General features: G+C 51.2%; 2 protein-coding genes across 3 annotated transcripts in view; one reads left to right on the top strand and one right to left on the bottom strand.

Annotated features, from left to right (window-relative positions):
- Positions 1-724: 724 nt before the first annotated feature.
- Positions 725-7,143, bottom strand: SFXN2 (sideroflexin 2). 2 transcript variants are annotated; one of them, XM_039709008.1, is made up of 12 exons: positions 6,991-7,143; positions 5,845-6,017; positions 5,371-5,541; positions 4,389-4,487; positions 4,163-4,238; positions 4,000-4,085; positions 3,284-3,344; positions 3,146-3,212; positions 2,551-2,600; positions 2,202-2,251; positions 1,912-1,959; positions 1,328-1,521 (listed from the first exon to the last, which is right to left on the bottom strand). In XM_039709008.1, the coding sequence occupies exons 2-12, from the start codon at positions 6,003-6,005 to the stop codon at positions 1,422-1,424; spliced, it is 969 nt and encodes a 322-aa protein (XP_039564942.1). In that variant the 5' UTR covers positions 6,006-6,017; positions 6,991-7,143; the 3' UTR covers positions 1,328-1,421. The 2 variants fall into 2 exon arrangements, with proteins under 2 accessions (XP_039564943.1, XP_039564942.1); XM_039709009.1 differs by lacking the exon at positions 6,991-7,143 and having other exon boundaries at positions 725-1,521; positions 5,845-6,005.
- Positions 7,144-7,332: 189 nt separating this feature from the next.
- Positions 7,333-22,618, top strand: part of ARL3 (ADP ribosylation factor like GTPase 3) — a 30,470-nt gene continuing 15,184 nt past the window's right edge. The window contains exons 1-3 of the mRNA XM_039709010.1: positions 7,333-7,444; positions 17,607-17,750; positions 18,878-18,994. Of these exons, the coding sequence (XP_039564944.1) occupies positions 7,442-7,444; positions 17,607-17,750; positions 18,878-18,994 (264 nt within the window). The 5' untranslated portion in view covers positions 7,333-7,441. The remainder of the gene's footprint in view (positions 7,445-17,606; positions 17,751-18,877; positions 18,995-22,618) is intronic.

Genomic DNA, 22,618 nt, shown 5'->3' with positions numbered 1-22,618 from the left:
TTGGTCACAAAGCCCACACTTTTCCCTTCCAAGGCAAGCATAGGACCCACATACCAGCCCAGCCCAGAGAACCAGAAACAGAGATCAGCCAGAAGCACAACCCACAGCTGTTTTCTAAAAATCACCGCATTTATTTTTCAACCTTCCTCTGCTGTTTGCATCGCATCAGCACTGAGTGAATTCAGAGCCTGAGTGAATGCCTTGACAGCTCTGTGACAAGAGAGAAGCTACTGGAGAGTGTTCAGTGGAGGGCCACAAAGATGATGAGGGATTTGGAGCATCTCTGATGAGCAGAGACTGTGAGAGCCAGGTCTGTTCAGTCTTGAAAAAGAGAAGACTGAGAGGGGATCTCATTAATGCATGTAAATGACTCAAAGGCAGGTGCCAAGGGCATGGTGCCAGGCTCTTTTCAGTGGTGCCCAGCAGCAGGACAAGGAACAATGGCCATAAACTAAACCACAAGAAGTTCCACCTCAACATGAAGAAGAAATTCTTTACATTGAGGATGGCAAAGCACTGGCACAGGCTGCCCAGACAGGTTGTGGAGTCTCCCTCTCTGGAAATATTCAAAACTCACCCGGATACATTCCTGTGTAACCTGCTCCAGTGTCCCTGCCTCAGCAGGGGGGCTGGACTAGATTACCTCTAGAGGTTTTTCCAACCCTAACAATTCTGTGATTTCTGTGTCTTCTTCCCCATGTCAAAGGCAGCACAGAGACAATTGTCCCCTAAAGCTGCAATTTCATGGTTTTATTGTGGGGATCAGAGATGTAGGACAAGGGTGACAGTGCTAAGAGGAATGAAAAAAATAAGAGCTAAAAACAATTAGCTATTTCTTTCCTGGCCTGTGGCAAACACAGAGTGAATAGAACCTGAACCTGAGAGCAAGGAATGCATAGTCCAGGCATTGGTCTCTGGACTTTGGGATGGTCACTCTCATGGTGCAGAGAGAACAGGTGCCTTCACACCTGCCAAGACATGATCCATCTCTTGGGAAGAGGCTGCTGTGGTGGTTTAAGGCAGGAATGTGCTTTGGTTGCTGGTACAATGGCAGGATATCAGCTTTTGGAGGTAGAGCTGTGCTCTGAGCCCCAAGGGAGAGAGCCTCATGCCTCTTGGGGCCCAGACAGGCTGGGCCAAAGGAAGGCACAGGAAGAGCAGGCATCCCTCAGGGCAAGAGGGACATGGAAAGGCTGAGACATGGCCAGCAGCAGATGGGCATGGGTCAGGACAAGCCAAAGTGCTGCAAGCTGGACACACAGAGTCAGATCCTGATTCTACAGTGGAAGAAGGCTGCAGAGAAGGTGCTGGGTGGGGGAGCAGATCTGGGCTGGACTGTGCCTCAGACCCTGCTCAGGGAATGTGGGAATGGTGGTGGCAGGAGGCCAGAGGGGTGCGATGGCTCCTGAGGTAGTCTCCATTCACAGTCCTTTGTTAAAATAGACATATGGCACTTTGTCCCCGTGCTTGGCCATGATACTGTCACGCAGCTCCACCTCAAGGTCAGCCAGTGCAAGGGAGCTGTGGAGAGGGAGATACAGACTGAGAGCCATGATCCTCCTCCCTAACCACCAGTCAAACCACCCTCCCTTTCCATTGCCATTTGAGGCCTCTGCAGTCCCTGGGATCTTGCAGGCTCATGGCAAGACCCACCACCCCTCCCTCCCAGCGCTGGAAGGCAGAGAGCTGCCCACAGAGCTGGGTGTCCTGTTGCTCCCAGCACAGAGCTCACAGAGCAGGGGAGGCACATGTTTTCCTGCTGCCCTGGGCACCAGTGTGTACAAACAGGCACTGCCTTGGGTTGAAGGGTGGGTGCCCATCATGCTTCTCCTGGGATGGGCAGAGAGGAACTAGGGAAGGAGGAAGGCTCCCGAGATCCCATGCAGGAGGGGTAAGCAGTGGAAGAGGTACCATCGCTGGGGGAAGAGGGCACAGGCTGCTGGCACCATGAACAGGAGGCTGTGGGACAGAGAAAAGCAGAGCATTAGTCTTGGGGATTCCAGCCTGTTTGCCCTCCAGCCACAGGGATTTCAGCAGCCCAAGAAGTGCTGCTCACACCCCATGACTCCCAATAACTGGGGAAAGCCCAAGCAGAAAGGTAAGCAGTTTTCCAATCTCTTCTGGGAAAGAAGTATTTTTCAAGCATCTCTTTGGAGCCATACTCCAGGCACTCACAGGTGACTGAGCAGTGAGATACTTACAAGCCCCCGCACAGCAGCACCTGCAGAGGCCCATGGAGAACCCGGATCCGCTGCAAGAGAAGAGCCAGGATTGAGTCCCTGGCCTCACCACAAGGCCCACTCACAGGGTGGACAGACTTCTCCCCTTGATAGGGCTTCTCCCCTTGACAGGCCCAACACCTCTGTGTGCACCAAACCCTGCCACTCTCCCACAGCCTCCCCAATGTGACTTGAGAGGCCATTGGTGTATCAATGACTGAAGTAGGAAGCAAAGCAAGCCAGGCTCTGCAAATCCCCATTTGATCCCCAGCAGCAGGGAAGCTGGGCTGAAGCACCACAGAACTCACTGGCAGGAGAAACATGCACTCACCTGCATGAAGGTGAATTTCTCCAGCCGCTCCATGATGATGGGCAGAATAACTAGGCACAGAAAACAAAGGTCAGCCCAGAACAGCTATCCTGCTAGCCAGCCTGCAGGGCTGTCCCTGCAGGACCATCCATCTGGAGGCCATGGAAGCAGCTGGTTATGCTGGGGGCTACTGGCTGTTTGCTGACAGCAAGGACCTGACACAAGGCCCCCCACATCCATAACTCGGGCAGCAGCATGGTCTGTGCTCCTCATGCTCCTGTCCTTCCTTCTGAGCTTGCAGCATGTCAAGGGTCTCAGGAGCAGAGGGGGTTCTGGGCTGCAGGTGAGGGGCTAGGGCTAGAGAGCATGAGATGCATCCTTGTGGGGCCAAACTGCCATAGGAGCATTCCCTGTTTCCCGAGCTGTGGTTTGGCATGGAGGGGGCTGGGGGCTTGGGGATGTCTGATGGGAATGGCTGGATGAGGAGAGCAAATGCCATCTGGGATGCAGGGCCACCCTCCCTCTTTTTCATGAGGGAAACTGAAGCAGGAGAGGGCATGGTGGTGGGTCCTGGAGAGTCCCCAGTTCAGCTGCACACCCTCCTGCCCACACTCACTCATGCCTGGTGCTGCCATGGTGATCCTGGAGAGCACAACCTGCGCGATGCCCTTCACTGCTGCCCTCTGCAAGCAAAATCAGCAGGTGAGCCCTGGCAGCGCCGTGCCCCAACCCGTGCCCCCATGCCCAGACTCACCCTGGAGCGGCCGAGCTCGTTGTTGTTCTCATCTGTCACTGTGATCCCATTGATGATCTCCCTGTAGGGGATAGGTAGCTGTAAGTGGAGGACGGGATGGCCAGAAAAGCATAAATACACAGCAGTGAGGAGAGGGGGTGCCAGGGGAGTCCTCTATACACAGCAGCCCCGAATGCCCCCAGGCTCCAGCACCCCGGGGCACACGGTCCCCAGCCCAGCCGATGCTGCCATCTTCAGGGCACAGCTGCGAGCAGGGTCTGGCTGTGCTAGGGACAGACACTGCCTGGATACACAGCTGAGCCAGGACACAGTCCCTCACACAGTACCCGAGCTCCTTGTGCTGTGACTTGTGGGGAACCCCAAACAGCAGACACAGGTCACCACAAGGACCACAACATCAAGATATCATGGACTGGTGTTCTCCCACGACATGCGGGAGATCTTTGGGTCTGAGGGATCTTCCAGCACAGATTCCAGAGCAGCTATCCTCAGCCAAAAATGCCTCTCCTGCTCTAGGTGGAGGCTGAGCCATCCCACCCAGCACCCTCCACCACAGACACAGCACTGCAAATGCACACACCCCAGTTCACCTCTCTCCAGCTCCCAGGAGGGGAATCCAAGACAGGGAGGCCAGGCAGCCCAGGAGCCTGGCTGCCAGCTGCCTGCCTTTGGAGTGAGCTGGGTCCCTCAAACCCCCAGCCACATGTGACACTTACTGTTGCCGCATCATGGGGATATTGACACAGTTGGCAGCAGCCACAGCTGCAAAGGGGACCCAGCGGGCCAGCAAGGGGGGAGCTCGCTGTGGGAGACAGGCTGGCATCAGCACGGGAGAGCAGGGTGTGCCCAGCTGCCCCACCTGACCCCAGCCTGGCATACCTTGGTGTAGAGGTTGAGTCCCACTGCGGTGGCCAGGGCTGCACTGGTGGCTGTGACATAAGCCACCCCAATTTGCCTGGACAGCGATTTCAAAGGAGGGAGACAACAGAATCACTAACTCTGACTCAGCCCTGTTCCTTCTGTGCCCAAGACACGGCACAGAGGGTCTTTACAGGGCATCCAGGGGTGCATCAAATGCACACTCCATCCTGTGCGGCCCGCTCACCTCAGAGAGATGGGGGAGGCAGCGTTGCGGTTGGTGTAGTTGACAAAGGCATTGAAGGACTGGTTCACCCACTGCCAGAAAACCACAGCAGGCACTGTCCTGTGGAGGGAAGGGATGGGAGAGCACCCCAGGGCTGTCAGGGACATCTGGCCTATGCCCATGTCCAGGCTTGGCAGGCAGGCAGCCAAGATGCCTGCAATCAACTCATCATGGTGTCTCCAAAGGGAAACTGAGGAACTGGGGCAAAGTGATAAGCCAGTGGTAGAGCTGGGAAATGATCCCAGGAGTTCTGCTTGCCCTAGGGAGCATAGGAAGAGGGGGGGGCAGTCCTGCAAGGCACTTGGGCAGGGGTGGGAGACACAGCTCTCAGCAGGGTGGCAGCCATCCTCTGCTGGGCTGAGATAAGCCTTTGTCAAAGTGAGCAGCAAGGAGGGGACACATGGAGACAGAAGTAGCTCTGGGCAGTGAGGGTGCCTGCTCTTCTACTGGTGCCTCAGGGACACTGACATGGGGCAGGAAGGGACACAGGGAGCACGCTTTGGAATGCAGGGGGGTGGAGAAGGAAAATGCAGGGAGCTGTCAGCAGGGGCTGGGGATGCTGAAGCAACCTGGCCTAGGGGCACATTTGGTCCTCAGTTCCAAAGACTGCTATGGGCCACAGACCAAGAGCAGCAGCCAAGCAGCATTTGGTTGCATTAATCATTACAGGAGCTATGGGAAGAGCTCAGAGTCAGGTGAGACCATTCCCAGCCAAGCCAGGGGGATTTGTGATGCTTCTGCCACAGGCTGGGTGCTGGGGACAGAGCCCAGAGACATTGGGCTTGACCACGGGACACAGGCAAGCACAGCAGCCATGGGCATGCCCTGGGCAGCACCCAGCCCCAGAGGAGGCAGGCTGGCCGTGCTCTGGCCATCAGGGACCTGCAGAGGGGCTGGGGGCTGTCAGGGCTGTGTCCCCAACCTGGTGTACCCAGGAGCTCACCGATAGAACTGGAGCATGAAGCCGGTGATGGCCATGCCCCCCGGCACCTGGAAGGACATCCTCCCAATGAGGTTCATCTTCTCCCCGGTGTCAGGGTGGAAGGCTGAGTCGTACAGCTTCTTGGCATAGAGCAGCTGCTCCTGGCTGCTTCCCGGTGGCACCAGCCCGGCCCTGCAAACCCAAAGCCCATCAGGGGAAGCTGCACAGACCTGCCAGCACCCAGCACTGCCGAGGCACAGAGCTCCGGGCACCACATGAAAGGCAGAGGAAACAGCTCCTGAGAAGGATGCATGTCATGGCTTGAGGCTCCCGGGAGAAGCCTGGGAAACCCCCCAAAACTACCCCCAGCAGATGTTACATCACAGCACACCTGCTTGAGAACGACTGCCTCCATCCCCTGCAACACTGCACAGTGGTTGGGATGGCCATGAACACAGGGATGGCACCTGCCCCATCTGTATCCCTGCCTCTCACCTGCAGCCCTCCACCAGGGCTTTGGCCTGGTCCAGCTCCTGCTCCGGCACCAGCACTGTCCGAGGGTCGGTGATGTTGAGGAAGTGCTTCAGGCGCCCCACAAAGGTGCTCTGGTCCCAGCGTGGGGCGTCGATGTTGAAGCTAAGGGAAACTGTGGCCATCTTGGTGTAGGTCTGGGCAGGGGAAAAGGCTGCTCAGTAGGATCCTGCCCTGCTTACTCATTGAGTGCACGCCTGCCACGGCCACAGGAGCAGTCAGCTGGGTGAGAGCCATGGCAGGTTTATATTTAACAGGACAACTGGACTTTCAGCAGCCCTGAGCCCAGGAGGCCCCTGCACTCCTGCTGTCAGCAGAACACTGCAGCCAGGTCACTCCTTCACACATCACCCCGCTTGCCTGGGGTATTCTGCACCCCACACCCCCTCCTCGGGGTGGAATGGTGCTGCACAGCACTGTAGGGCCTGGCCCAACCCTCCACAAGGCTGCCCTGCAGGCGCTCCTACAGGAGCACAAATCTGCAGCCCCAAGGGTGTAGAGCACAGCATCCCCACACTGTGCTGTGCCCCCCATGGCACTGTCCTGCACATCCCTCCAATGCTGCCCTGCACTGCCATGGCATTGCCCGGGGTGCTGCAGCACGTATGCACGGTTGCACAGCACAGAGTCACAGAATGAATTAGGCGGGAAAATGCTTCTGAGATCATCTGAGCCCAAACATCACCATGTCAACTACAGCATGGCACCAAGCGCCGTGTTCTTTCCTTAAACACCTCCAGGGATGGTGACTCCACCATTTCCCTCGGCAGTCCTTTCCAGTATCTAATCATGCTTCTGTATAGAAACACTAATGTCCAACCTGATCCTCCCCTGGCACAGCTTCAGCCTATATCCTCTCATCCTATCGCTGGTTTCCTGGGAGAAGGGGCCCACTCCCACCTAGCTACAACCCCATTTCAAAGGTAGTTGTGGACAGCAATAAGCTCTCCCTGAGCCTCTTCTCCGGGTTAAACGCTCCTAGCTCACTCAGCCACTCCTCATAAGACTAGAGCTCCAGACCCTTCACCAATTTCCTTGACCTTCTCTGCAAGGCACAGCACAGCTCGGCACAACCCAGGCTCGGCCCGGCATGGCACAGCCCCGGCACACCTCCAGCGCGGCTCGGTCACGGCTTTTGTCGGCTGGGCTCGGCTTTTCTCGGCTGTGCTCGGCTCGGCTCGGCTCGGCTCGGCTCGGCTCGGCGCGTCCGCACGTGCCCCACCTGCGCTCCCAGGTCCCTCTCCCGCCCACGAGCCGCTCGCGCGCCCCCGCGCTCCGACGCGTGGCCGCTCTCAGCCAATCACCGAGCCCCGAGCGGCCGCGCCCACCTCCCCCCCGGCAGGGCCGCCCTAGTACGCACGCGCCGTTTCGTGGGCGGGCTCTCAGCCAATCACCGAGCCCCGAGCGGCCGCGCCCACCTCCCCCCCCGGCAGGGCCGGCCTAGTACGCACGCGCCGTTTGGTGGGCGGACCCGTGTCTGGCCCCGCCCCCGGCGCGGGCACGTCGGCGCGCGGGGTGGGTGTGACGCAGTTGCCCATGGTAACCGCGGGCCGCGCCGAGGATGGTGAGCGGGGCGGGGGCGAGCGGGGCCGGGCCGGGCCGGGCAGGGCAGGGCCGGGGACAGCGCGGCCGGGGCGCCTGCGGCCGCGGATGATCCCCCCGCGGAGCGTGGCGGGATGGGGGCCGGAGGGTCTGTCGGGCCCGGCCGGGCTCGTGGCAGGCACGGGCAGGCCTTGGGCCGTGGGAGGGGGTGCCACGGCGGTGGAAGCGGGGGGACCGAGCCAGGCCCTGCTTGGTGCTGTCGGGCAGTCGGATAAAAGGCAACGTGCAGAAAGTGATGCACAGGAAATTCCGCCTGAATACAAGAGAGAACTTTGCCGTGCGGGTGACCGCACACTGGAACAGATTGCGCAGAGTTTGTGGAGTCTCCCTCAGTGGAGATATTCCAGAGCCACATGGACAGGATCCTGTGCCGTGTGCTCAAGGATGACCCTGCCGGAGCGGGAGGCTGGAGCAGATGACCGACTGTGGTCCCTTGCAGCCTGAGCCGTCCTGTGACACCCGCCCAGGGAGTGTGGCTGGCCTGGGGTCTGAGTGCCCGCCTGGGGCTGTGCAGGTGCAGGCACCCGTACAAAGGCATGAGAGCAGGGCAAGTGTGGGGCCTCCGCCGTGGAACATCCATCCTGGCTGAGGTTGGGGCCCTGGCAGCACGCAGATGTTATGGGGGACACGAAGAAGGGGGTTGAGTCCCAAAAAAGGCAACAGAACCAGTGAAGGGCCTGGAGCACAAGTCCTGTGAGGAGTGGCTGAAGGAGGTGGGATTGTATAGTCTGAAGAGGAGGAAACTCAGGGCTGACCTTACACTCTCTAGCTACCTGAAAGGAGGTTGTAGACAGGTGAGGATCAGCCTCTTCTCCCAGGCAGAAGTGACCCAAGTGACAGGACAGGAGGAAATAGCCTCGAGCTGTGCTAGGGGAGGCTTGGACTGGACATTAGGAAGAATTTCTTCACAGAAAGGGTGATTGGACATTGTAAAGGACTGGCCAGGGAGGTGGTTTAGTCACCATCCCTGGAGGTGTTTAGGTAAAGATTGGAAAGATTGTACATGGCACTTGTTGTAATGCTCTAGTTGGCGTGTAGGTGTTTGGTCATAGGTTGGACTTGGTGATCTCATAGGTCTTTTCCAATCTAATTGATTTTGTGATTCTGTGGATCAGGTCTAGACAGAGGCTGGAGGCTCAAGGATGCTGTGGGGGGCTCTTTGTTGGGAGGGAGTCAGCATTCCTGGAGTTGATTCAGTCAGGGTGTGGAAGGTGTGATGGAGGGCTGGGTGCTTGGGAGGGCTGGGGACCAGGATGGCAGTGGCCTGAGGAGGGAAGGAACGATGGAAGAGCCTGGCAAGGATGGAAGGCAGTGCCCAGAGATTGCCTGTGAAGAGTTTGGGAGCAGCTGTGACTCTAAAGGTGCACTGGACAACCCAGCCAAGGTGGGAGGAGGCCACCCTGGGACTTGGATGCTGTCTAAAGAAATGGAGGGAGCTAGGAGAGAACTTGCTGAGGTGGAAGGGCTGGTTTTTGATACAGAGCCTGAGAAAGGGCTGTGTATCAATGATGGCAGAGAGAGACTGAAGGGGTCAGGTGTTCAGAGATGTCCAGGACAAAGTGCTCCATGGCTGAAAGAAAACTGCCAGTTGGGTGGGATGGACAGTCTGGTGAGTCAGGGGGAAAACCCAGTCAGTGTTTGGCTGGCTAGGATAGTGTGCTGGGATGTTGTGTGCTCTGGGGTTTTCTGCCATGGGCTGGCAAGATGGAGAACAGTCTGGGTTCAAAAGAAGAAATAAAAATAAACAGTGGGAATGACTGGAAGTGGAGTTTTGATATTGATGAGAGAAAGAAAGATCCCAGGCAGAAAAGAAGCGTTGGAAGAGGGAAATAAATTGTTGTGAGAGGTAGTAGCATGAATTGAAGGCAAAAACTGAGTGTCTTGGGTTAGAGGGCAATGTTGGGAGACAGGTGGGGAAATTGTTGGAGAGGTAGTAGCATGAATTGAAGGCAAAAACTGAGTGTCTTGGGTGGAGGGCAGTGCTGGGAGAGAGGTGGGCTGGTGAGGGTATAGTGCAGTCTAAATTGATGTTGGATAATGGACTGAGGTCATCCAGGTGTTGAAAACAATTTGGGTTTAGATGCCAAAGTAGTTGGGGTGGGACAAGTTGGATGCTGGCAAAGTGCAGTGAGGACTAGGAGGGGTTGGAACTTGGGTGAGGGTGGTGAGAGAGATCTGCCGTGCATGTGCAGCCACTCATGAGGCTGCTGCATGAAGAGAGAGCGCAAGCAGAAGGCAATGGCAATGGGGAAGGAGCTTTCCCAAGGGTAAAGCCTTATTTTGTCCAGGAGCCCTCTGCACGTAAGTTGGATTCATGCATGGGAGGAGGTGTAAGCAAGAGCAACAAAGGCAGCTTCTCATCTTCACTGGGTTAATTCTGGCTGCATCCCTACCTGCTGGGTCACAGAGCAGAAGATAGAGATGAAGCCTGTGGGATCTGCTCTGTTTCAGATGAGTTGGTGATGGGGAATGTCACACCAGGCACCAAAGCCATCACAGGATGGACATCTGCTGGAAAGATGAGGACAGCTGCCTGCAGCAGTGCACTGCTTTGTGGGACACATTTGGCTTGCAGCTGCCAGATCTGCTCTTGTGCCTTGTGATGTCCTGATAAGCTGGTGTAGTCTGGGATCTGGCTGCTCTTATCCAGGCGCTTTGTGTGCAGGGAGGGTGACTGGGTGTTCGCCAGTGTTCATGTTATTTGATACAACATTTTACTGCCTCTTTGTCTATTTTCCACTTCTTGGAGTTGTTTTTTGAATTATAGCCTCTCAGGCAGGGTGGGTGGCACTTTGGGGTGCCTGGTGGGCTGGGTGGACCGGACAGAGGACTGGAGAGCAATGCACTATCTCTCTAGATTCTCAGCTTTCACTAAAACAGAATAATCATTTGTGGTAGAAACTCTGAAACAGCAGGAAATACATCCAAAGCAGCTATGGCAGCCTGGGGGTATGGGTCAGCAGTCAGAAATCATCCAGACAGCTTGATGTAACAATTTACTGCTTGTCATCTGAACCATGGTAGCTGCCCGTGAGCACGTTCCTGCCATGTCCTGATGGCACTGGGAAGCACTTAAACTCCCCTCAACGACTGCTTGCTCCAGCTGCAGTGATGAGAGGGTTAATGCTGAGGTTTAAATTATTTCAGTGTTCATCCAAGTGAGTAAGTACAGAGGAGCAGTGTCTTCTTCTGCAGAGGATACCAGGATGTCTCACAGCTGTGGGGCAGGGGTGGTGGAAGGTCATAGTTGGAGCACGGAGGGAAGGATGAGCCATAAAACTGCAAAGCATGAGAGATGTGTAGTGCTGAAAGTCTTTGGCACCGTTAAGCAGCATCTGCAGTGGGCGCGTGGCAAGGGCGAAAGGAGGCTGCGACATGAAAGGATGTGCTGCTTTCCAAAGTTTGGGAAATGCAGAGCTTGTGGCTTCCTCGTCACAATAATGCTTCCTATTGTCACTGTAATAACAATCTTTACCAAGAGACATGGTATGTTATTCATGGATGCTGGGGCCAGAGGATGGTCAGTGTTTTTCTAAAACCATTGATTGAAGATGACATCATTGTGTCAAAACCAGATTTATCAACATGTGGCCCTGTTTTATAGTTGAGGAAACTGAGTCACAGAGTGCCTAGCTGACATAAGGCACATCTGGTGAAGAGGATAAAATAACAGCATAGCTAAATGCCTAGTCAGGCATCTTTCTCCTGGTCTTGAGCTCATGTTTCTAGGAAAGCCAGCATCTATGTCTTGCCTGCTCTAGGCATACCTCATGCTTAGAAATTCTTTATTTTGTCACTTGTTCCTTGGCAGTAAGGCTCTATGTAAAATGGCCCCATTAAAAATGCTTTCAAGTATTATAAGTGTCTCACTACTTTAGTTTTCAGTACAGTTCAATGTCATGTTTTTTGGTTTATTTTAGTGATTGCTGTGAGGTTGATATGAGAAATCACCTGCAGATAGGAGAGTATACCAGTCACTGACCAAGACTTTGAAGTTCTGCAACCAGACAGAGACTGCTGACATTGTCCAGTGCTGGGCATTGGCTCTTCTCTACACAGGGCAAAATACTTCTTTCAAACCTGCTGAAACCAGAAGATTTTGATTTTAATTATGAAAAGAGGATTCATGCTGGTATTGGTTTGTGTATCAGACTGGAAAGTGCTGTGTGACCTCTTTGACAGAAAACTACATTAGTGGGTTTGAGCTGGAAAAACTCTGTAGGTGACTCGACTCCATTAAATTTTGGATTTCAATGCAGGAGAGAAAGTCTGCATTGAATGACACCATATGGTGGAGACATGCAGCAAGCAAATGATTTTTTGGGAGTTTTGCCAGAGTAAGAAGTATTGAATAAACTGTGCTCAATAGATTAATTTACTTCGGTTGTATTTTGAAAAAGACTGGATGATTTTATGACCATTAGTGACATTTGCAGTTCTGCAGCCGAAGATAAAGGTAATCAGACGTCATTCTTCAGGGCACCAGCTAATCAGTGCAGTTGTCAGGAAGGACTCCCCTCCTCCAGCTCTGCGTGTGCAGGATTGCACCCTCGATGACAAATGTAGCCTCATATATCCACTGTGAAAGGCAAGATATTTGGCTCAGCTAAGCCCCTCGTCCTTCCCTGTGTCAGCTCCTCCTGTGTGACTTTCTGAAATCGTCACGTGTACCCTCTATCTTTAACTTTGAAAATGGTGAACAGCTAACATATTGCTTAATAGAAAGTAAATAAATTGGTGCCCAGAGCTGTGCTGGGTGCTGTGCTGGCAGAGCACCAAGGTGCTCCCATGCCATGGAAATACGGTCTGTCTGGGGTGAGAGATAACCAACTGATACGAATAAGCAGAATCCAGGACAGGTTTGAACTTGACCCATTTGCTGCCTAAACCTCATCAAAGATTGTAGGTGTGGCAGAGAAGGAATTAGCAGAAGAATCATGGGCTGGTTTTATGGATATTTTGTGAAGTTTCTCCCACAGTTGTAGGAAAGTCACAGAAGTTTGAGAATAGAGCTCAGCAGAGCTGGGGAGCTGTGGGGAGACAGGAATTGTCATCTCAGTGGCAAATGTACTTAGCTGAGATGTGTCTTGAGGATAAAGTGACTTGTGGTTGCAGGAGTGGGGAAGAGGGCATCTCTGCAGGGGTGTAGAGATGGGGAGGATGTTGTCTTCCCCATAATGGCAGGCTGAGCTGCTGAGCTTTGTGCTCTATTACATCTTGGTGAAGTGAATTGATTCTACCCAAATGTCCACATCTAGTAGATAAGCAATTGGTGGTGACTGAGGGTGGCTTTATTTTAAATTCATTATCTAAGCCTTGTGGCTAATAAAGTTAAACAGAATACATTTACTTCTCTTTCCTAATAAGAATCAACTGTGCTCTGCAGCAGCTTGTGGGCCACACTTTTTATCCATGTGCCCTGTGCATCCAGCCCTCAGTACAAGGGAGAATTGTTCTTTCCATTATGGCTTTATATTGCCAATCTGATACAATATTTAAACAGATTATCTCAATGCTCTGTTTGTCCCAAACCAATTTTTGCTTTGGCCTGTAAAGTGAATCTTCCTTTCAGTGGCTGCTGTGGTACAGGATGTAGTTACATGCATCAGCTAGTTGAAGAGACCCATATACAGCATGAATAAACCCACAAACCCCTTAGCTAGTACTATAAATGACACTGTATTTTTATATATGTAGGATTTATTTTTTTTTTGGAGAGAGAATAGGATTACTGCATGCAGCTATAATTGAAAGTCCTTTGATAATTTGGTGGGTATTTTAAACCTAGCAATGATATACTTCCGTAAAACCACACATCCCTGTTTTCTGGAGGATGCTAATAAGATGGTTAGCTTTGCTTTCATGCTCAATGTGTTTATGAGTGCTCTTACCCATTTAGCTGCATCTTCGAATTTAATGCCCCACTCTGATTTCATAGTAATTGTCAGGAGTCTCTTTTTCTTTATTGTATGTCCCCGCTCACTGTCTGGAAAATACAGTCTCCTCATTGCTGACCCCATCAGTCTGTCTCCTCACGGTGCTTGTAAAGAAAACCCTCTCCACCAAGGACAAAGATGTTTTTAAACAAGCCAATCTGATATAAGACATAGTTTGCTTAACCCAGAGGTGACCAAGAAGCGGATGCTGGCTGACTGTGCCCAGCCTTGAGTTGCTGTGTCTGGCTGCCCTTCTCCAAAGGCTGCACACGCTGCCATGCTGTGCTGTTCATTATCTGAGCAGCATCTGCAGTTCCCTTCTCTGTTACAGATGCCGCAGTCTGCTTAGTTTTGTGCAGCTGACACGCTGCCCTTACACTCCTGTGAGGCGTCTCTGTGGCTCTTCAGACAGATCACATCTACCCTGGCCTGCTCAAGACTTATCCTGCTTCTCACCCTGGACACTCCAGTGAGCAAGTGCCACTGGCCTGGCTGCTATGCAGGCATCCTGGGAATCCTCCCTTCTCACTACTGGCTAAGTCCCAGCATGAGACATTTCTTACCCGCCCTGCTTCAAAAATCTGCTCCTCCTCTGTTGCTTCTGTGCATCCTCTTTGCACCAGATCTTCCCATTTCATGGCTTTCTACCTGACAACTCCCATCAATAACACAGCACTGCTTTTCTGACTCTCCTCAGCCCATTAGTTTCAGCATTGTGTTTGCCAGCAGAGGAGTGCTTGTCCATCAGTGTGTGTGCAACAGGGGCTGCTTGTCCCACATCGTGGTGGCATGCAGCAGGGAACTCTGCTGAGTTATTTTTTGCAGTCTACTAAGCTGTCAGGAAATGCCTTCTGTCTTTCTAGCCAGTGTGCTCACAAGATCAATTTTAAAAAATTAAAAAGAAAAAAAAAGAGAAATACATCTGGACAGGCTTTCTTTAGTTTTAAATCTTTGCTAACTACAGGAAGAATGCTAGATTCATATTTTAAATACTATTTACAAAATAGTAACAGTCACGGGAACCAATACTATTATTTGGCTCTTGATTTAAGTTGTATATACAGACCATGTAACCTATGCTGGCAGCTACTGAAATAAAGTCCACTTCTCTATGTTGGCTTGCTTGTCTTCCAGCCTTTTAAATCAGCTTACTTTATACCTTAGAGAATACTTTTATTTCTATATATATCTTCTCTTCTATTGGCTACCCCCGATAATCCTGTGATCAGCCATGCAGCAGTGTCACTTGAGTAGAATATGGAACGATGCTGATCGTTTTCTCATAGGCTGTCATACTAGCCCAGAAATAGCATCCATCTACAATGGGAGAAGCTCTATTAACATTTACAACTGTTCCTCTTCCCGACCCTTGAGAATTGCTCCGTGGTAGATAAGCAATACTTTGTAATACATTTCTTTGCGCTCAGTATTTTGGAGTTGAATTCTGAAATATAAAGGCACCTAATCCTGATCTGCTCTGGGATACACTGCTCTGCTCTTAGCAAGTGGAGCTGTGAATAGGATTAGCATTTCAACAGCTTCTTTTTTTAACTGTGAGCAATAAACTAAAATAATAGGGCCTGATTCAGAGCTCTCCAAAGTCGGCAGTACTGCTTTGGCTGATGTACATTGGCTTTGGGTCAGGCCCATAAGAATGGGAAATTCAGTGTTTCCCTAGAAAGGAAGGAGAATGTGTGAATTTTAGAGTTCCTGCTCCTGTGGAGTCTGTCCACACTGAGCTGAAATCCACAAATTTACAAGCCAACAAACACAACTGTAAATTTGACAGCAGGTGAAAAGAAAATGTGTTGCTAGTCATGCAGTTAAAACTTGTGCTTTTTAATGATGTCAAGGGCACTTAGGACATGCATATAAACAAGTAACCACTAGAGGTATTTTTGCTGCTGTTCCTTTTCTCTTTCCTCAGACATGTGGGAGTGCAGACCATCATCAGGGCAGAACATGGGTTGGGCACTGTGGCCAGGGAGATGAGCTGTTGGGCTGGCAGGGCTTGCAGTGACTGGTTGCACTGAACACAGCCCTTCAAATTCATTAGCCATGGGCCCATGGGTGAGAGCCAGCTGTGAGCATCTGGCCCTCAGGGTCCTGCACGTGGTGTTACAGGCCTGTACACTTCACCTAAAAGCTGGGGATTTACTGTTCCTGTGCCAGTGCCTGTACTGAGCAGGCATAGCACCCTCTACCAAGCAGAGTCCATTTCTAATTCACAGCTCTTGAGCAGGGCCTGAATTCCCAGTTTTTTACCTGTCACCTATGAAATAGGTGATACCTTGAGCCTGCTTATTGGGCAGTAAGATTGCAGTTTTGCTGTTGCTTGCACAAGCTCTGAATTTCTGAACCTCAGCTTTCCACAGTGCTTTTTAAAAGCACAGCAAGAGTGGCAATCCTGCAGCTTTCTACAAATACCTTTTGAACCCAGTTTTACTAAGTTCCTTCTCTCCTCCTTGTTTTTTAAACATCACACGTGTATTTTGAGCTGTAGCTGGTAATTTAACAGAAACCCATTAAATGACTCTGAAATCGAACATGCTTACGGGGTGGATCAGATGTCACATGCATTTGAATCTCTGAGCATTATTAAAAGCTTTACCATCACGACCTGTAGTGCTGAGTCCTTCCCAAAGCACTCCCACCTGGGAGCAGGGAGGTGAGCAGTCAGAAGCAGCATTTGCAGAATGGCTGAGGTTGGGAGTGGGCAGAAGGACACTGCTGGAGACAGGGGATGCGTTGCAGTGGTGACAGTTGTACTGCAAATGTAGCTCTTTATCCTGAGGACAAGTTTCTGATTGCCACGATCTGAAAGGCTTCGGAGCAACCTTCAAGGCTCAAATAGTCCTTGGCTCTCAGCAGGAATATTTAGAGGGTTTAGTTCCTCATAGCAACAAAGCACTTCAAGACATTTAACTGATTACACCTTGCAGGTCGACAAGAAGCATTTTCTCCATTTTGCTACTGGGAGAACAAAAAGGCTTGAGATATGGGCCCCATGGGCTCAGGTTTCTGCTGATATTTGAACTTTCTTCCTGGCTCTTGGTTTTAGTGGGCTTCAACAAGGGAATTGTCTGGGAGAGATGGAACAGGAATGCTGAGGGCTTCAGAAGGGGCTGTAGGTGTATTTCTTTCCTGGATTTTCTCAGGTGAATTCGTAGCAAGAGCAGCTGTGTCCACAGGCAGAGTCTCAGTGTGGTGTGTGCTTCTTGGGCTCTGAGGTGGAGTCCCTGACATGCAGGAGCTGCAGAGTAGTATGGCAGGGTGCCAAAGACACAGAGGCATTCCTGGTGTCACAGCCTGCTCCTGTGTCCTTGGCTGCAACTGTCCCTCTCCTGTGGGGTGGGATGGGCTGGGCAGTGAGAGGCAGGTGGAAATTGGGTGATTTGCATCTCTTGGTTATGTGCCAGGATCCAGAATATTTTTCCATCCATTTTAGAGAGGTGCTGGTCTCTAACTTGTGGCACTGACAAAAGCTTGGGTGTGCTGCTGTAAGGTGCATGTTTGTAAATGAGCTGACCTGCATATTCTGTTTCCTAATCCTGAGTGATACTGTCAGCTCAGAGAGCTGAGCCTGGGTAATGACTGGAATCCACTGTGCTTTTCTTAGTGAGGATGTGTGGTAATCTGAGGTAGTTGTTAAGTGCTACATCCTGAGAATCAGAACTGCACATGCCCCATGGGTTCTGCATGTTTTAGACAGATAAACGGGGTTTGAGATGACCAGGGTAGTTACTATGAGAAGAACCAATGTCAGGTACATAGTAACCTGCAGTTACCTAGGAGGCAAATCAAATTAATGGGGTTTTCCCCTCTGATAAAGGTAATGAAGAGCTTGCAAGGATGTGGTCTGCAGCTTCTGCACAGGGTGTGCATAGGCACTGTCTCCCTGTCACAGGGAATGCCAAACAGCTGTGTGACAAGAGCTGTGCAGCCAGCAGGGCACCCCACTGCGTGACATTTGTGCTGTCTGAGACCTTGTTGATACTCTGAGATGGAAGAAAATAGGGGCAAAGGGAGGAGTGGGAAATGAAATGGGAATAGGACTGCAGAAAGGTATTCAGGGTGTCTTGGGACCCGCCACCAACAGAATCCATTTTTAGGGAAGAGGACATAACATTGTGGGGGACGAGAGTTGGGATGGGGAAATAACAGCTATGGTCTGTCTTGTGCATTTAGGGTTTACTGTCAATCCTGCGCAAACTAAAAAGCACCCCAGACCAGGAGGTGAGAATCCTCCTCTTGGGACTGGATAATGCAGGCAAGACCACGCTCCTGAAACAGCTGGCATCAGAGGACATCAGCCACATCACCCCAACACAGGTGAGAAAGGCCTTTCCCTCTTGAGGCAGTTACTGTGATCCCACCTGCCACATCATACAAAGCACTCATGATTCATCAGAGTCTTTCAGTAAAAGGGGGAGCGACTGGAGCCTGGTGCACCATTAAGTTTGTGTCTTTTCTGCCAAAAGGAGGCTTTCTGAAGGAGCCAGAGAACTTCAGGCCAGATTGGTCAGGTAGTGCAAAAGCAGATGAGTGCTGTGGAGTTCTGCAAAAGGCTTTGGAGTCATGCTACAATTGCATGGATGAGACTTTGTTCCTGTTGTCCTTGCTAAACAGGGACATGTAGAGTGGATACTGCAGCACTGGACAAACCCTTGTCTGCTTGCATCTTTCACCCAACCAGCTCCAAGGGTTCTGCATATACCAGTGCTCTTCTCTAATGTCTCTCATGCCCTTTTGTTGAGCTTTGGGGTTGGAGGAGAGGGATGGCTCCCATCAGAAGCACTGCAGCATTGCTCCAGAGGAGGTTGCTAGAGAGCTATGGGAGATGCTCCCCCCATCCCGTAGCTGCCTCCCAAAGCTCCCAGCCCTGGCACCCTAATCCCAAGCCTTGGTCCCCTGGGTGGTGTGGCAGCGCGTTGCCAGCCCACACCACATCCTGTTTTTCTACTTGAATGCACTTTCAGTTGGTGCTCTAATTGATGAAATGGACCCTTCAGACGTGCAGCTGTTGCTCTTTTAAGCCCAGCATTAGCTGTGTCGTGTCGAATTGAGCTGAGACCTCTGGCTTCATATTAGTTGTGACTGTCTACTCAGCTTTCACAAGCTCAATCTTGCTTCTCACAGTGCCCTTGTTTTCTCCTTATCTGCAGCTCTCCCACCTCTTCTTGCACCCACCCTGCTGAGCTCTCTCAGGGCACTAACTGCATCATATGTCTCCATAGGCATGACAGCATCAACCCTTGACCCAAGAACACTGACAAACTGATGGTTTAGCAGCTGCTTTTGCTGGTGCCTGTCCCACAGCTGATCCATCTTTGTGGCTGCCCAGCCCATCTCGCTGCACACTGCAGGCATGGGATATATAAGGTGTTAACATCTGGCTACCAATATGCTCCAGCCATTCAGGTTTATGCTCTGTGTGCCTTTGTTTCTGCTCTTTCCAGGGCTTCAACATCAAAAGTGTACAGTCTCAAGGCTTCAAACTGAACGTATGGGACATAGGCGGACAGAGGAAGATCAGACCATACTGGAGGAACTATTTTGAAAACACAGATATCCTTGTGAGTATTGGCTGCAGCTGAATGCTGTGTTCATGCAATGGCTTTCCAAGGTCTCAGCCAGAAATTCAGAAACAAGTAATGTAATGTCCCAGCCCTCAGCAACACCATTGCCATTGTAACAGGAGTTATTCTGAGCTAAATGGCAAGATTGGTTGAGTGCAGTAAGAAAAATACAGTTATGTTTGCAGAAATCATTCAGTTGCATGTTTTTACTTTCACAGGATGGTGCTGTTTATAGCCAGTTCCTTTCCTCTCATCTCAGACTCTTTCAAATGAAAGAACACTAATAACGTGTACTTTACCCATCTATAGCTCCTTTCACTGGAGGCTCTGAAGGCCTGTCATGGGCATTAGTGACTTAAACATCATGTGTAGAGGTAGGTCAGTATGGTGCCCTTGTTTTATAGGTGCGGAAACTGAGGCATAAGAATTAAATGCTCTGTCTGGCATCAGATAGGAAAGCTTCTGAGTGAGGGACACAGAGAGACCCCTTGTCTTTTTCTCCTTTAATCATAAGACTGTCTTTCAATGGTTTAAACAACTTAGCTGTAATTACCTTACAATTAGCTACAGATGACCACAATTACATTTACAGTGCAGGACCTTTGTTTTTCCATGCTAGAGTAGATTGCCCTGGGATCCTCCAGGTGCTGCCTTGGCTAGTTTCAAAGATCACCTCTAGCATGCAGCCACATATGCCAGGATGAAGGCAGACTGGGGGCTGCAGGCCTCTCTCTGCCCCAAGCACTATTGCCTGTGGGAACAGAGGAAAACCAAGGTCTGTAGGCTCCCATGGGAAAGTAGGAAGCTCTCTCAGAAAGATGCCATTCCTGCCTCCTGTCACACACATGCTCAGTAATGTGTCGGGAGCTTCAATGCACTTGCACAGAAGGATCAGTGCAACTAGGAATAGGGTTCTGCTCACCAAGGCTCGTGTCCAGTTGCTGAACAGCCTGGCTGTGCCTGCAGGCTTAGAAAACATTGTCCAAATGAAGCTGTTGTTTAAATGTGACTAATAAACCCTTGATATGCTCTTTTGCCAATCTTCAGTTTTGAGCCTTAATTTGGAATCTAAAGTTCAAGGACAGCCATCACTGCATAAATCCAGTTGATTGCTTTTGTAAAGAGGAACTGTGGGATTTTCCGTGGGGTGAGATCTGGGTTTGAGAAACGAGCAGGACACACACTGTGCTCCTCTGTGGCTGTTGAGGACAGAGACATGGTGTGGCTGTGAGGTGACTGTGCCCACTGAGCCCAGGCTCTAGCGCTGTGGGTGGTGGGGAGGCAGTAAATGTGCAGATCAAGGTCAGCCCTGCAAAGCAGCAGCGTTGGGATCTCTGCCTGCTGTGGCAGGTGCTCAGGCTGCAGAGGCTGTGCAACCACAAAACAATATCTGGAAGACTCTGCTGGCAAAGACAAAAAACTACACTGGCCTGTGGGCTTCCACCCTTCCAAGTGTGTGCTGCATGGGAGGTGTAGAAATAAAGGTGAATTTGAAGACTGAAGGAGATGAAAGCAGTTGTTTTCTCTGCCCCTCTCTCACCCCAGTTAAAGCAATGTACAGAGAAACCCCTTCTTTTCATATGACTAAGAAAATGGGCAGATAGAAGCAGAATCATTCTGGGGGAAGCAGCAGTGTGAATTCAGAGAAATAGCTGGTGCACAGATGGACTTGAGTTCCCCTAACTGCACTTCATGCTGACACCCAGTCCCAAACTGGGAGATGTTGGCATGTTGGGGCAGTGCTTTGCTATTTCCATACACACCAAAACTGGGATCATGTATATGCTAATGGCTCGCTCTGTCTTCTGCCCGTCCTTACCCCTGTTTTAGCCAGTATTTTTACCCTCTGACAAAGCTGGTGCAGATTGTGCATTTACAAATTGAGCCAACTTTTCATGCTATTTCTTCATCTAGTCCCACCACTTGCAATTTCTGCCCAACCCATTTATTCCAGGTTGTGTTTTGGCTTGTTTCTCAAAGGAGGTACCCAGCTTTACAGGAATTTCTTTCTCAAATCTCCATTCTCCAATATGGTGTTCCCATTGGTAAACTATGTTACCAAGTGCCACAGGCAAAACCAGGCTCTTGTGTGGCCTTAGCCATAAAATGAAGTTGGACTTGAAATACACTACAGTTCCCAGGACCCCCTGCTTCTCTCTTCCCCTAAACTGCATTGCATAAAACAGAAAGGACCCTCTAAAGAGTATTAAAAAGCAGGAAGTAATTACAAATTCAAATCCATGCAGGTGCCTTTGAATAAGAGCTTGGTCTTGCATCACACACCTGTGATATTTGGAAGCTTAACGCAGGCAAATAAGGTGTGGATATCTGGCTGATTGCATATTCAGACAGGCACCTGCAGCTATTTGGCACAGTGCTTGCTGGTTTGGAAGTAGGCACTCGGCACATACTTTGCTTTCTCTGTGCTGTGCTTTTGTGGCTTTTGCCCCAAGCACTGTTGTATCTAGTTCTCATCTTGCAAAACAGCTCCCTAGTGAGGAATGAGCGGTGCAGGAGAAAGCCTGGCTGGATGGGACCCAGAGCTATTCCTTCCCAGTTAGAGAAGCACTGTAATATGGAAGGTGCTGCCTTTCAGTTCACACGCAGCACTCGACCATTGCATTCATGTGTTGTGGACTTCCCCAGAGATGTCCCGAGGGAGGACAGGTGACAGTCCAGTCTCACCCCAGAACACACCTGCCAGCCCTGCAGCTCCTTCCTCTCTTTTGCTCTGTGTTTCCTACCCTAAATGGGGTGCACAGGGGTGGATGCTGTGTGTAGCTGATCCAGCACTGGTGCACGTGCTTGGGATCACACTGCGGGAGAGGCCCGTGTGTCCTGCCCACGGGCTGGTCCCCATCACGTGGCCCCGGGTGCGTGCTCTGCTGACACATCCCCACGCAGCTGCGTCCAGCCCTGCCGCGTGTCCCCAGCCTCTGTCAGAGCACATCAGCCCCCAGGGGATCTGCAGAGAGCCTGCGAGGTTGCTGGGTTACCTCCTCAGGCCTCGCATACAGATTTTCGTGCTGCGTGTTTGGTCCCATTTCAAACAACTCAAATGCTGCTCATTAAGAGAGTGCCTATAGTTTAATAGATATTGCTGCTAGAGATCTTCCCTCCTCCTACTATTTGATCAAAATTATCCTGGAAGCATGGAATCTTATGCTGAGACTGCCTGCAAGGATGCCATTTATCTTGATGGCAGGATGCTGTGCTCATCTATTCCCTGAAAACCAGGCTGACACTTGCTCCCTGTAAGCCACCAAAGAGCATGCAGATGACATGCTAGCAGCTTCAATCACTACTGATGGGGAATGGCAGCAACTGGAAGCAAAATGCTCAGTGTTTGTCACCAGTCTGTCCCTGTCTGCTATCCCAGAATCCTTCTTCAGAAACCTTCACATATCAAGCAATGAAAAAGGGATACCAGCCTATTCTTGCCTGCATGTTGTACTGAGGTTCCGTTTTTTTAGATGGCAGCTGAAGATGGAATCTCGCAGGCTCCAGCCCTCATACCTAACCACCCTCTCCTAGAGGCTGCAGTAGGATTGCCTGATGGAGGCAAACTCAATGTCCCCAACACATTCATGTGTCCCCTGAGTGGCATCGTGCGCCTTGGTG

Source organism: Passer montanus, unplaced genomic scaffold (assembly GCF_014805655.1).
Source record: "Passer montanus isolate IOZ18808 unplaced genomic scaffold, ASM1480565v1 scaffold21, whole genome shotgun sequence".
Lineage (NCBI taxonomy): Eukaryota > Metazoa > Chordata > Aves > Passeriformes > Passeridae > Passer > Passer montanus.
The sequence above is the reverse complement of the archived record's forward strand: the minus strand, read 5'-3'. Positions and strand labels throughout refer to the sequence as shown.

Coding starts and splice junctions, on each gene's coding strand:
- SFXN2 (XM_039709008.1), bottom strand. CDS start 6,005: ATGGCCACAGTTTCCCTTAGCTTCAACATCGACGCCCCACGCTGGGAC. Junction 4,239..4,388: donor GCCTCCCCCATCTCTCTGAG/GTGAGCGGGCCG, acceptor ATCGCTGTCCAG/GCAAATTGGGGTGGCTTATG. Junction 2,252..2,550: donor AGAAATTCACCTTCATGCAG/GTGAGTGCATGT, acceptor CTTCTCTTGCAG/CGGATCCGGGTTCTCCATGG.